This window comes from Euprymna scolopes, chromosome 18 (genome assembly GCF_053919585.1).
Source record: "Euprymna scolopes isolate OS-2025 chromosome 18, ASM5391958v1, whole genome shotgun sequence".
Taxonomy (NCBI): Eukaryota; Metazoa; Mollusca; class Cephalopoda; order Sepiida; family Sepiolidae; genus Euprymna; species Euprymna scolopes.
This window is the reverse complement of record NC_136499.1, coordinates 62,630,430-62,643,484: the sequence shown is the minus strand read 5'-3', so window position 1 is coordinate 62,643,484 and position 13,055 is coordinate 62,630,430. Positions and strand designations below refer to the sequence as shown.

Here is a 13,055-nt window from a genome sequence, read left to right as displayed (position 1 = left end):
ATCGGGAACAAAATAGGGAGTCAATTCCCGATCCAGAGATTCTGCAATCTGTTATGTATAATCATTTGGAAAGGGTACAAATATGCGAGGTTGAAAACGAGCAATATTTAAAAGACATATTTTATAAATAAAGATTATTTAAATTTTGCATTTTAAAAAATCCTGATGTTTTAGGCAGATTGTGTTAAAATTACAGAAAAAATATCATCAAAAATAAAGAATCTATTATCGTTCAAAACCCTTCCGTGATTTTTTAGACATGATCTATCTATCTATCTATCTATCTATCTATCTATCTATCTATCTCTCTCTCTCTCTCTCTATATATATATATATATATATATATATATATATATATATATATATATATATATATATAAATTCCTAGAAGGTGGAATGAAATGGGACGAGCAAAAAGAAACGAAGAGAAATAATAATCAGCAAATATAGAAATAAAATAAAACTCAGATATTTATTAGAAATTATTTTTTACCTCATTATTGTGTCGACTAGAGAATAAAAAAAATAGATAAAATCACCCAATTCGCCGTGCATCATTTGAATAAGTGGTAAATCGCATTTGTATTGGATGTTTCTCAATGATGATTGCCTACCAGAAGGAAGTTCGTTATTCTGTATGTCAGACTAAAAGTCAGAAACTACACATGAAACATCTGTAAGATGTTGAGATGAACCGAAGAGAGGGAGCCCTAAAAGGAAAAGGGAAACTAAAAGCGGACGTCAAGAAAATCACATCATTTCCTTTGTAGAGATGTTTTAATCTGGTTTGCCCTGTTGACAGCGTACAGGCATAGGACGTGATGGCCTCTGTCAGCCGGGCAATGGGGAGTGCGAGAACGGTGGACATAGGTCATAAAAACTCGGCCTCTCAGTAAATGGTACCTCTCCCTTCAGTTCATTGTTTCTAAACCTCTCTCTTTCATCTCACTCATGCCCACCCTTCTTCTTGAAGACATGCATTTGTTTTCTGTCTTTTGTCTTCTCTTCAAATAAAATCTTTAAAAAAACCCAAAACGTTATTTTGTTCCTTTTTTTTACAACTGTGTCACCACCTTCCGAAGGCCCGAAGGACACTCGAGTATAATTATTAATGAGTGTTCTGCGGTTATTGGGACAACAGCGCAGTAATCGTAAGTAATGTGATTGAGTATAATTTGATTACTTAAGGGGCCGGCCCAACATGAACTTGTTTACATTAGACTTGAAGACGACCATATCGTAGTCAGCCGAGAAGCACACTACTGAAAAAGAATTTCACCGCTAATAGTTCTACGACATAAGCTTTGTTCATGGAATTTGTGTTTAGATTAGGGAACAGACAAGGGTGGGGAAAATGGGTGATTGTGGCTGTAGGTAGACGCGTGTTTTATAAAATATTGGCAAGACGGGAACAGAAAATTAAATTCAGACGAGTGTGTGCTTATCAACCAACAAATGAGGAACGTTAAGTAACTACACGAGTCTTTACGAAACCTGAGTTATAATGAATATTAACGAGTTTATGATAGTATGAAACCGCGACGCCCCTTAACTTATAGCATCGAGTTTATAAGGTCTATATCTATTGATTAAGTTTGAGGAAGCCGGGTCTAATTCCAACAATAATATTTATTATAAATTTAAAATAAAGTATCGAATGTTTTTTATTAACCTGCCTCGCTTAGGAGGGCAGAGTTGAGCACAAGTTCGGTTTTAATGTGAGGAAAATTTAGCTTTCCAAAACAGACAATCTGAATTAGAACAAAAATAAATATTAGTTAAGTTTAAAAGAGGTTTCTGCTTATTGACGAATGACAGAAAATATGAAGTGTAGTATAATGGATCCTAAGCAAAATACCAGAGAGTCTTTTCTTACATCTAGAGTAAAAGCACAACTTGGGTAGTTTGGGTCGGTCAAAGAATAAGTAAACAGAATCGTCGGTCATTTAGATAAAAAATTGTTTTCTAATACAAAAAAAAAACACAAAAGACAAACAAAAAACAAAATCAATAACTGAAGAAAGTAGACGATACTTGTTTGCATTTATTTTTAGCTGTAATGTCTTCGATTCAGCTATGGCAAATATAAGCAAGAAATACTTATGATGAAAAACAGAAGCATTACAAAGCATACAATTCGTTTTAAAATAGCAATCAAGACAATGTTTTTTTTTCTGTTTGTTTTACGTACTGACTCTTATTTGCTGTTTCGTCTCTAAGTGGAAATACTTTCGGAAAACTCTGCCTTTTAAAGTTGAAGAGAAAGAATAAACAAAATAAACTCAATCCTTCTATTTGCATAGTTGTCTCGTTGAGACGTGAGCTGAATGTATATATATATATATATATATATACACACACACACACACACACACACACACATATATATATATATATTCGTGGAAATATTCTTTATTCACTTATATTTCCTTTTTATATATACCAAACCTTATTTTAGAAGCTCAATGTAATTATAGAGCATAAAATGGATCAATGACGAAAACGTATATTCCAAATTTCATCATGTTGACAATGTTACTATTTATTCTATTAATTAACTTGACATATACAATTCTTAACAGTATCTCCTTCGTAGCACAAAATTATTTACTTAATTATTATATCAATTAATTAATCTATTTTGCCCTTAACTCACCAGAAGAAATAGCAACAATCAATCAATCAAAAGGAAATTAAATGCGTTTGGACATGATTAAAAATCTGAAATTTTGAAGAAAAGCTACAATTACCTTATTATTTGCTTACATTACGCCATGGGACCAGATATTGTTTAAATAAAACCTTGGATCGATATGGTTTCATTTATCGACTTTTTCAAGAAGATTTCTCTATTATTGATACAAACAAACAGATCAAGCAAAGCGCGGCGAAATCCGACTGTGAAAGGGACTTACTTCGTCATGTCTCTTGTGGACTACGACGTTGTTTGGCATAATCTCTCACATTCTGAAAAACTCTATTACTAACTGCTCGCTGGGTTAGCATTGTTGGATGCAATCGTCCTAGCGAGTTGAAAATTCCTACTTGTGAGACATCGGCTTGGGTTGGATGATTGCGTCCCTTGTCGAAACGAAGTAGGCCCATTCCACAGTCAGATTTCGTTACCGGACATGAGTCAAACTTTTTAATATATATATATATATATATATATATATATATATATATATATATATGTGTGTGTATATATATATATATATATATATGCACATAACGTTTTGAACTGTACATAGGGCCCGAGCAAAGCCAGTCTGAACTGCTAGTATATATATAATTACTTTATGCGCGTAATAATAATTAATAATAAAAATAAATCAATAAATACCTCCCATATATATATATATATATATATATATATATATATATATATATATATATATATATATATATATATATATATATATATATATGAATAACAAGAAAAGCTTATGGTTCTTAAAAAAATCGCTAAGGTAGCGGGAAGAAAAATAAAAATAACAGCGTTTGGAAGTAGCTAAGACCGCTAAAAAACGCCAATAACAACCCCCATATATATATATATATATATATATATATATATATATATATATATATATATATATATATATATATATACCAGTGGTGAAAAAACCGGATTAGAGTAATAAATTTCCTATATATATATATATATATATATATATATATATATATATATATATATATATATATAGAGAGAGAGAGAGAGAGAGAGAGAGAGAGAAAGGATCGATAAACTTCTCTAGAGTAAATGTGCCATTAAACTGTTTAAACATATCACATACAAATATGACAAACATGAAGCTATCTTGCAAGTGGAGACTTTACATAGTTCTACTTAACTCGCACATGATGTTTAAGATATCGAACAAAGTTCTACTTTTTCTTCATATTTCCACGGACGAAATTATTAAAAATAAATAAATAAATAATAATAATAATCGACGCTTTTATAGCCTTTCGGGGTGACTTCTAAAAACAGCATTACTGCGATACACTCTTCCCCATTTATCACATATAAATTCAATTTGAGATGTAAGATATTTCTCCTGAAAAATACGATTTCCTTTTAAAATGATGTCCTAACTTTTTTAAAAATCATGTCTTACAGTTTTGCACTGATTTCCTCTAAAGCCGATCAAGAGCTGATTTTTTTTTCAGCTATTAACCTTGACCTTCGCTTTCATCACAATATTTTTTTATGCAGCCTTTATAGCTAATACACGCGGACATATATATGTAATAAAAAATTCTAAAAGTCAAAATCATGCAAAATAAATACAAAGCAAGCATTAGTGTCGCAAGTTTTATATCGTTCAACAAGTGTCGTATTTAATGGTATATACTTATCTGCTATCGGTACTCCTTTCATAAAACGACCACTTCCGTAATATAAAAAATGTCACATTATTACTAATACACCTATTAGTTTTTATATATATATATATATATATATATATATATATATATATATATATGCATTTCAAAATAAAATGGATACAATCCGATGTTATGATGTGAAAAGGAAGTAGAAGACCGGAGGCTCGACGTTTCGCCCGAATTATGCGGGCTTTTACAAGAGGTGTGGTCACTGACGAGAGGGTCGATGTTTTTAGTTTTATATATACTGGGGGACTATATGCAAATAAAACTATTATACAAATATACAAAAGAAAAGAACAAATATATATTTATTAACCAGTGTCTAGATTATTTTAGTGCAATATTATTTTAAGTGGAAACAAATGTTAAAAAATCCTTTTCTCTGTTGGATAGTGTTGGTAGTTAGAGATAAGAGCAGATTCCAGCGGACGGCGTGTTGACCTACTATGTATATGCTTTAGGAGGGTCGCATTTTCGAAATCGAAATGATGGTCATTTTCCATTATGTGACCGAAAAGAGCATTAAGTGTATTGTTATTTTTTATGTCTCTTTTGTGTTCATATAATATTTTAGTAAGGTTTCGCTGCGTCTCTCCTACGTATATCTTGCCAATTTATTCCTTTAAATTTGTTGACATTTACAATTCTTTACAGATAATGTCAACTGAATTAAAGGAATAAATTATAAGATGGTCAACATCATGAACTTTAGAATATAGTCGTTTGTCATTTATTCACTATATTGCTCTGTAATTACACTGAGCTTCCTACATAAGGATTGGTATATATTATAAAATATATATTCCACATAGTCATTAATATACAGTACTGTTTCGCTGTTTCACAGCTCATCAGTGCGGCTAGACAGGCAACCATAGCGCTATACGGCTACTGCTGTATGGGGTAATGAATTAACCATGGTTGACATATTTCATTTAATCACATTTAACTGTACATTTGTCCTATAAGTACCCGAGCATTGGCTGATTAGGAAGGGCGTGGTTACAACTAAGAAGCTGATTGGCTAGCTAACAAATTCAGTACCATGTTTTTGTATAAAAATGCGCGATAACCACAACTCTCGCATACGCCTCGCGAATTCTTACTAGGATTAAACGCGGAATATTCTGTGTAGCTTAACTGCCATAGTTATTTTCATAATTAACTATATATATGTATATATATATTAATATATATATACATATTAATATATATATATATATATATATATATATATACGAGTAAATGATACGTATGAGCAATGTAAATATAAAATATAATACTAACAATAAAGAAAGAGGTTATAAGTAGTAGAATGGCTCCAACTAAACAGTACATAAAAGCAATAGTTTGTAAATAATAGGCATCTTATCTTGTGGAGAAAGGAGCGGTGGACACAGCTAAGACATGCTTGTTATTTTAATAGCATGAATTCTTTTTTTCTAATTTTTCTGGAGGAAAAATAGATGACATACCAAAAATAGATATATACTGTATGAGACGATTTAATAGATGTATTAAATGATTTAATAGATGTACATATAAGCAGATATATATTTTACATTAAGTTATTGACAGACATAAATTTTCGTCTTCCTTTAAACAGACTAGTATAATATACGAAACTGAACCATTGGTCGAACAATTAGAATAAGTAAATCGAATATCTTTCGAATTTAAAGTTTTCTGCGCAAGATCATCGTTACACCTCTACTTTAAATGCGAAAGGAATTTTTTGTAATATTTTTTTTTATAAACAGGAGTAATAGTAAACAAACAGTATTTTATCTACTTAAATAGAATTTTCAGCGTGGCTAAGTTTGAATCTCACTTTAATCTCTTTAAAATTTCTCGATTCATGGCTCATAATAATTATGTCTTTTTAATGAATGTTGTTATCCATATATATATATATATATATATATATATATATATATATATATATATATAGATATATATATATATATATGTTACGTTTTTCTCTAACAGTCATCATACATCTAACACTCATCAGGATATTTAATAAAATTTCTCACGCACATACATAGATATATATTATTACTATTATATATATATCATATATATTTATATCATATATATATATAATATTTAAAAGTAGATATAAATGGTGATTGATAAATAGTAAAAATAACAAAATAGCAATAACAAAGAAGATGTCGTGTTTTACGCAATAATCAATGTAGGAAGTGATAATTATTTTAGATCTTGTGGTTAAAACTCAGTTACAACACCATCTTGATATAGTAGGCTAGCATTTTTAGTCTGAGCCACCAGTAATTAACACAATAATCGTGGGATATTAAGTAACTATGACTATTGTGTCGACGGGCAATCATAGTTAGAGAGAGAGTGAGTACTCAACGACTAGAAATCAGAATGGCGTATTTGCGCGAAAGCTTTTCGTTTTTTTTAATTTACAGTATATTTATATATATATATATATATATATATATATATATATATATATATATATATATATATATATATATATATATGAATGGAAACGCCACAAAGCCCGTTTGCAATTAATACATTTCCTCACATTCTTTCTTTATAATTTTTTTTTTTGCTTTTTACACATTTTGTATTCTCACCCTATATTTATCACTTTCCCTCTATCCTTACTTTTCTTATATCTAGGTACGAAGGAAATGCGCCCTCTGTAAACTAACCGAAGTTCTTATTTGGTTACGCTAACAAAAAAAAAAGGAGGAAAATAATTGAAAATTGTGTGGAATTGCAAATTGTAGTTATATGACGGCATTTTAGCAAATTATGCACCATTTTAGATGAGCGTATGATGCATTACCAAACCATGCGAGCATGGTATAAATAGCGAAACATATGTACATAAGCGTAAGGTTTCTAAGCAATATATGAATAATTTTGACATAAACACAGCTACAAAAAACACACACACATACGCATGTATATATATATATACATATATATATATATACACATATATATATATATATATATATATATATATATATATATAAGTAAGAATGCACACACGTATAAAAATTGCATTACTTTACTTTAAATATCACTTTAAGATTGCTATAAAAATATATTTATGTCGAACGAAAAGAATATGAGACATATGCGAGTTCTTTTCTAAACAGTTAAGATCTTGTGATTAAAAAACTATACTCGAGTTGAGACGAAAACCAAATTCTAAAGACAGTGATTCAGGAACTCGAACCATTAGACCAGCTTGCCACGATATTTAAAAGGCTTTTCAAAATATCATGAAACTATTGACAAAAAGCTAAAAATCCAATGATTCCCACGTACACATTTTTTTTTTAATTTGGACCGTTAAGCACCCTGTTTTTTTCCGAATGAAAACCGATTAAAAAGTTGTCTGCATAACCCAAATTTCACTTCGTTAGATCAATATTTTTTTAAGTATATAGGTTGAGAAGTGTCCTCTCATACACATTCTCACTTTTATAGATATATAGTTTATTATGTTGAATTTATTTTATAATATTGAACAGTATTATACTTACATAGATGTCATATTCATTTGCTCCATATCTGCCTGTCACGGAAGAAAATATGGACTAGAATGTTAAGGATATTACGTAATTAAAAATTGCTGAGAGTTAGCATTGGTTTTTATTGATTTGGTGGAAGAAGAATTAAGTTCTTTGAAATATTTAACTGGATGTTGGTGTCAGACAGTGTGACTAGTACGGATAACCTCAAATTTTTATATCATGACTAACCTAAAAGGGAATAGCTGACGTCGAATTAGTGAAATAAACAAACCAGAAAATTTACTGAAAATATAATGACAATATAAATGCAAGCTTAAATTGTTTTCTTTTCCTTTTCAGTACAATGTCTTACCGCGACGCCAAGTAGATTTGAAGTATGGCTACGCTGGTCATAAGTTGAGTTCAGTTAAAGTCTACTAAATCTCCTCCACAATCATGTTGAAGATGTTAACGATAAAGTCTCGTCTAATGTACAATGTTGGTTTATCTTGTGGCATAATGAGCTCGCTATGATGAAAAGCAAGAAAGCGATAGAAAAGATCGCAGTATAAAGTAGATTCGATTCTTGATATAAATGAGGCACGTTACCTTTGAATTCTTCTTTCGGTGCACAAAGGTCAGATCATCATTGTTTAGCAGAACTTTGTTGGGTCCTCTCTCAACTTCTTTCTTTAAAACATAACGTCTGGAAAAGAAGAAAATAAATCCATAGAAAAGTATGAAATAAAAAATAATAACACACATCTATGTATCTCTCTCTCTCTCTCTCTCTCTTATATATATATATGCATCTATGTATCTCTCTCTTATATATATATATATATATATATATATATTTGTAGTCATCGACATACAGTCCTGTTTCGTTGTATCACAACTCATCAGTGCCGCTAGACTAGCATCTCTCCCAAGCCAAGGATTGAACGTATATATATACATACACACACATATATATATATATATATATATATATATATATATATATATATATATATATATATATAGAGAGAGAGAGAGAGAGATAAATAGAGAGAGAGGGAGAGGGAGAGAGAGGGGTACGACATTAATAGATAGGTAATTTTCTTTCATTGATATTTTATTTGCTGGTGGCCTGGAAGAAAGATGCTTGCTTACAAAGTCAAGGATAGCTTTGTGACTGAGTTCGAAATTCCGATACGCGGAAATTATCACTTCATACACATAAAAAGCAATAGTGTAAGCATGAAACACTAGTGTTTATAGGTATAAAATAACTATTAACCTTTTTTTTTTAAATATTATAGTTATAAACCCCATTTATAAACTATAATTCAGCCGTTTTTAGGGGATTATAAAAGACAGCAAATGCAACATCCTGACTTCTGATTGTTCAGTACTCTTTCTGATTTTTTTATAATGTCCGCTATAACGACATTTATAGTCATTTAACTTTCTCTTATTGATTTCTTAATTGCCGATGGCTTAGATGGAAAGATGCTAGCTTACGAAGTCAAGGGTGGCTTTATGACTGGGTTCGACTTTCCAAAACAGCATTAAGTATCACTTCCTACGCTGATCATTACGTAAGCCCGAGACACTAGATTCCCTGAGTATAAAAATGATTATTGCTATTTGTTTATAAATATAATTCTTATTTCACTCTCATTTTGTATATATATATGTATATATATATATATATATGTAGATATATATATATATATATATATATATATATAATTTAGAATGTGTGTGCGTAAGGACAAATCTCAACCTATATACTCAACGAATTTTTTATTTACAGACTTGAAATATGGTATATAGGATATTCAGACATGTGGAAAACTTTTAAATCGGTTTTCTGTCCGGACCTGACCTCCATAGGAGTCAAAGTTGAAAAACTGGTACGTGGACGTTCATACTTTTTTAAATCTGTTTTCAACAGTTTCACGAATGTGCATGCGAGAATCGTTCACATTACGTATTTATTATGTTAAACATCGGTAAGTTTATAAAACACATTTTGAAGATGTGTCAAGCTGGTCTAATGGTTGTCGTATTTGACTCACTGTGTTTAGATTTCGGTTTCGATCTCAGCTTGAGCATTTTTAAAAATTTATTTTCAAAAAGTGGACCGTTTAAAACAACACTAATACTTGCATATATATGCCTGAGTTTCAGCATGAATTAAAATATAATATTTATGCGTATTTTACAACGCGGCAATGCTACGAAGCCTGCTAGTATATACCTAAAACAAAGTGTATATTCTTAATTTTCTTTGTCTAACCAGGCCTGACTGTAGTAAACTCTAAAACTAATTGACTTATCATCATGACGATTGAAACAGATATATCAGCAGTTATATGGGAAAAGTAATATAGGATACATTTGTTTAAATTGAGTTTTTGTCAAACTGGGTTCGTGTAAACTTTAGTAATCTTGATAAAAATTCAGAGACAACCGATTTATTTTGAAATCTTTATCTAACTAAAATATTACACATCATTTTACATTCAGAAACTTACACTTTCTTTGGAGTATTTCATATATTTTGTAATGGTATAATATAGTCATAATCTTCCATATGAATATTTAAGTACTTTCTAATTACATGAAAGTAGATACTAATTAATTAAATTCAATTCTTTCTTATAACCTCTTAAACCTTAACATGAAATCTTAGACATTTGTCTAGAAACGTAATCATTTAATGACTTTGATTAAAATTGCAACGTTAATTCTAGAAATGAGACCAAGTGGCAACTGTATATATCTATCGACCGGTGTTAATCATGGCATCCTGCACTGATGATTTCCAAAAGGATGACACACTAGTGTCTGTAGGTATTTAATAATTATTATAGTAAATCATTATATATATATATATATATATATATATATATATATATATATATATATATATATACTAGCAAAAGTACCCATCGTTGACGGGTTTCAAAAACCGTCTACAGAAAATGACTCTGATTTATGAAAATATGATAGGCTATGAAAAAGAAGGATTGTAAATTTGGGTGTAATTTGGGGGTATCAAAACAAAAGCAAAATATGAGGAAAGTAAAAATAAAATAGATAAACCCCATAATTTTTATACTATACCTGTTCACACTGAAACACTTATCACAATATTCTGTGGATCTATATTAAAAAAACCTTGTTAAACTTTGTGACATATTTCCATTCTATGGAGGTCAGGTGCAAACGAACACCCCATAATTTTATTATACCATATTTCTTCAAACTGAAACATAATTATCAAAGTATACTTACGCAGATAGATATGAAAAGTCTTTATTAAAGTTTGTGCCTATTTCCATTCTTTGGGAGCCAGGCGAGAACGCAGACCCCACAATTTTATTATCCCATCCCAATTTAAATTGAAACATACTTATCAAAGTATTCTTATGTACATCTATATCAAAAGCACTTGTAAAGTTTTTTTTTTTTAATTTTTAAATTTTTTATTTCCATACTTTGTGGACCAGGCGCGAACGCAGACCCCACAATTTTAATGAACTACTGTTCTGCCAGATCAAACATACCATTTCCTGTTTCTCGATACATCTTCTATCATTATATGTAATCAGATTTTTTTTTAAATAGTCAACCATATAGGAGCCTATTCGTGACTAGACACACACACACACTCACATACACACACATACACACACAGACACTCAGCTTTATATTGTATATATATATATATATATATATATATATATATATACAATATAAAGCTGAGTGTATGTGTGTGTATGTGTGTGTGTGTGTATGTGTGTGTCTGGTCACGAATAGGCTCCTATATGGTTGACTATTTAAAAAAAAATGATTACATATAATGATAGAAGATGTATATATATATATATAGAGAGAGAGAGATATGCTTACATATTTATGCATATGTTTTTTTAAGGTAATACAATGCACTTTTTTTTTACTCAGCCGCTTGTACGCTTTCACAAGTATTTTTAAAAAATTGATCACGTATTTTTTCAATATTTTTTTTATTACCTTTTGGGTGTACAGGGCGTCGTTAGTGCAGAATCCGAATTTTCGGGATTAAAACCCCTTTGTCAAGGATGACGTTAGAAAGAGATATGTTTATATCTAATATTTTGTAGTTCTTTTCTTAAAACTGCAAAAGAATATTTATCTAAGTTAGCAGGGACGCCCAACATAGCCCAGTCGTAAAGTACGCTTAAATATAGTATTTTAATTTTTGCATATTTCTTATATATTATCATAGAGTTAATGTTCTATCGGAACTTATGTATTTTAAAGTTGTGATTTCAAAAATAAATAAAATGTATCTATATGACGTGGGTTCATCAGCCTGAATCGAAAACGAAACCAAAATTATGATATATATATATATATATATATATATATATATATATATATGTATGTATATATGATTATGTTTTGTAGTTTTACTATATATATATATATATATATATATATGTATATATTATATATGTGTGTGCATGTATTTTTTCTAATATATATGTATGTTTCATGTAAACTCCTGTATGAATGGATTCTTGGACACTCTTATGACAACCTACTGGATTATGCTCGCTTCAATTGATATGAATAGACTTTAATTAATCTTCCGTTTCTCCATAACTATTCAGCTAATCTTATCAGTATATGTAGAGAAGTGTGGTTTTAAACGACATATGTTTTTGGTTTCGAATTGTTCGATGGAAGAACAGTCATCGTTCACACTGATTAAACACAGATGTATGTAGATAATAATTAAAACATTGTTAATATATTATCATTTACTAGAATGACCTGTGATCTGACGTTGTCATTCTCATCTTTATTAGTTGTTGTTTCACGACGTTTCGGCCAACTATTCCTCTGGCCTTCGTCAGGTGGTAACCGCGATGGATAGGAACTTCGAATCTCCTAACTGCATTCTCAGCAATCACTGCCATCCATAGTTGTTTTCGTTTCACCACGTTTTTGGCCATGTAAGCTTCTGGCCGGCTTTAGATAGGATTGAAACCGCTATCTTCAGACAATCATCATCTGGAACCGTAGAGATTCAACGTCTCTATCAACTGCGCCACGGGCCCCGAAAACATTTTATTCTACCGATCAAAGTTATGACAATAGGACAATTGC

At 30.3% G+C, this 13,055-nt stretch overlaps 1 protein-coding gene and 1 long non-coding RNA gene across 2 annotated transcripts in view; one reads left to right on the top strand and one right to left on the bottom strand.

Annotated features, from left to right (window-relative positions):
* Window positions 1-13,055, bottom strand: part of LOC145297633 (retinal guanylyl cyclase 1-like) — a 1,014,990-nt gene that overhangs the window by 514,316 nt on the left and 487,619 nt on the right. Inside the window, exon 4 of the mRNA XM_080143738.1 lies at window positions 8,514-8,610. Within this exon, the coding sequence (XP_079999864.1) occupies window positions 8,514-8,610 (97 nt within the window). The remainder of the gene's footprint in view (window positions 1-8,513; window positions 8,611-13,055) is intronic.
* Window positions 1-13,055, top strand: part of LOC145297635 (uncharacterized) — an 86,827-nt gene that overhangs the window by 68,809 nt on the left and 4,963 nt on the right. Inside the window, exon 2 of the long non-coding RNA XR_013870291.1 lies at window positions 9,706-9,805. This is a non-coding gene — a long non-coding RNA (uncharacterized LOC145297635). The remainder of the gene's footprint in view (window positions 1-9,705; window positions 9,806-13,055) is intronic.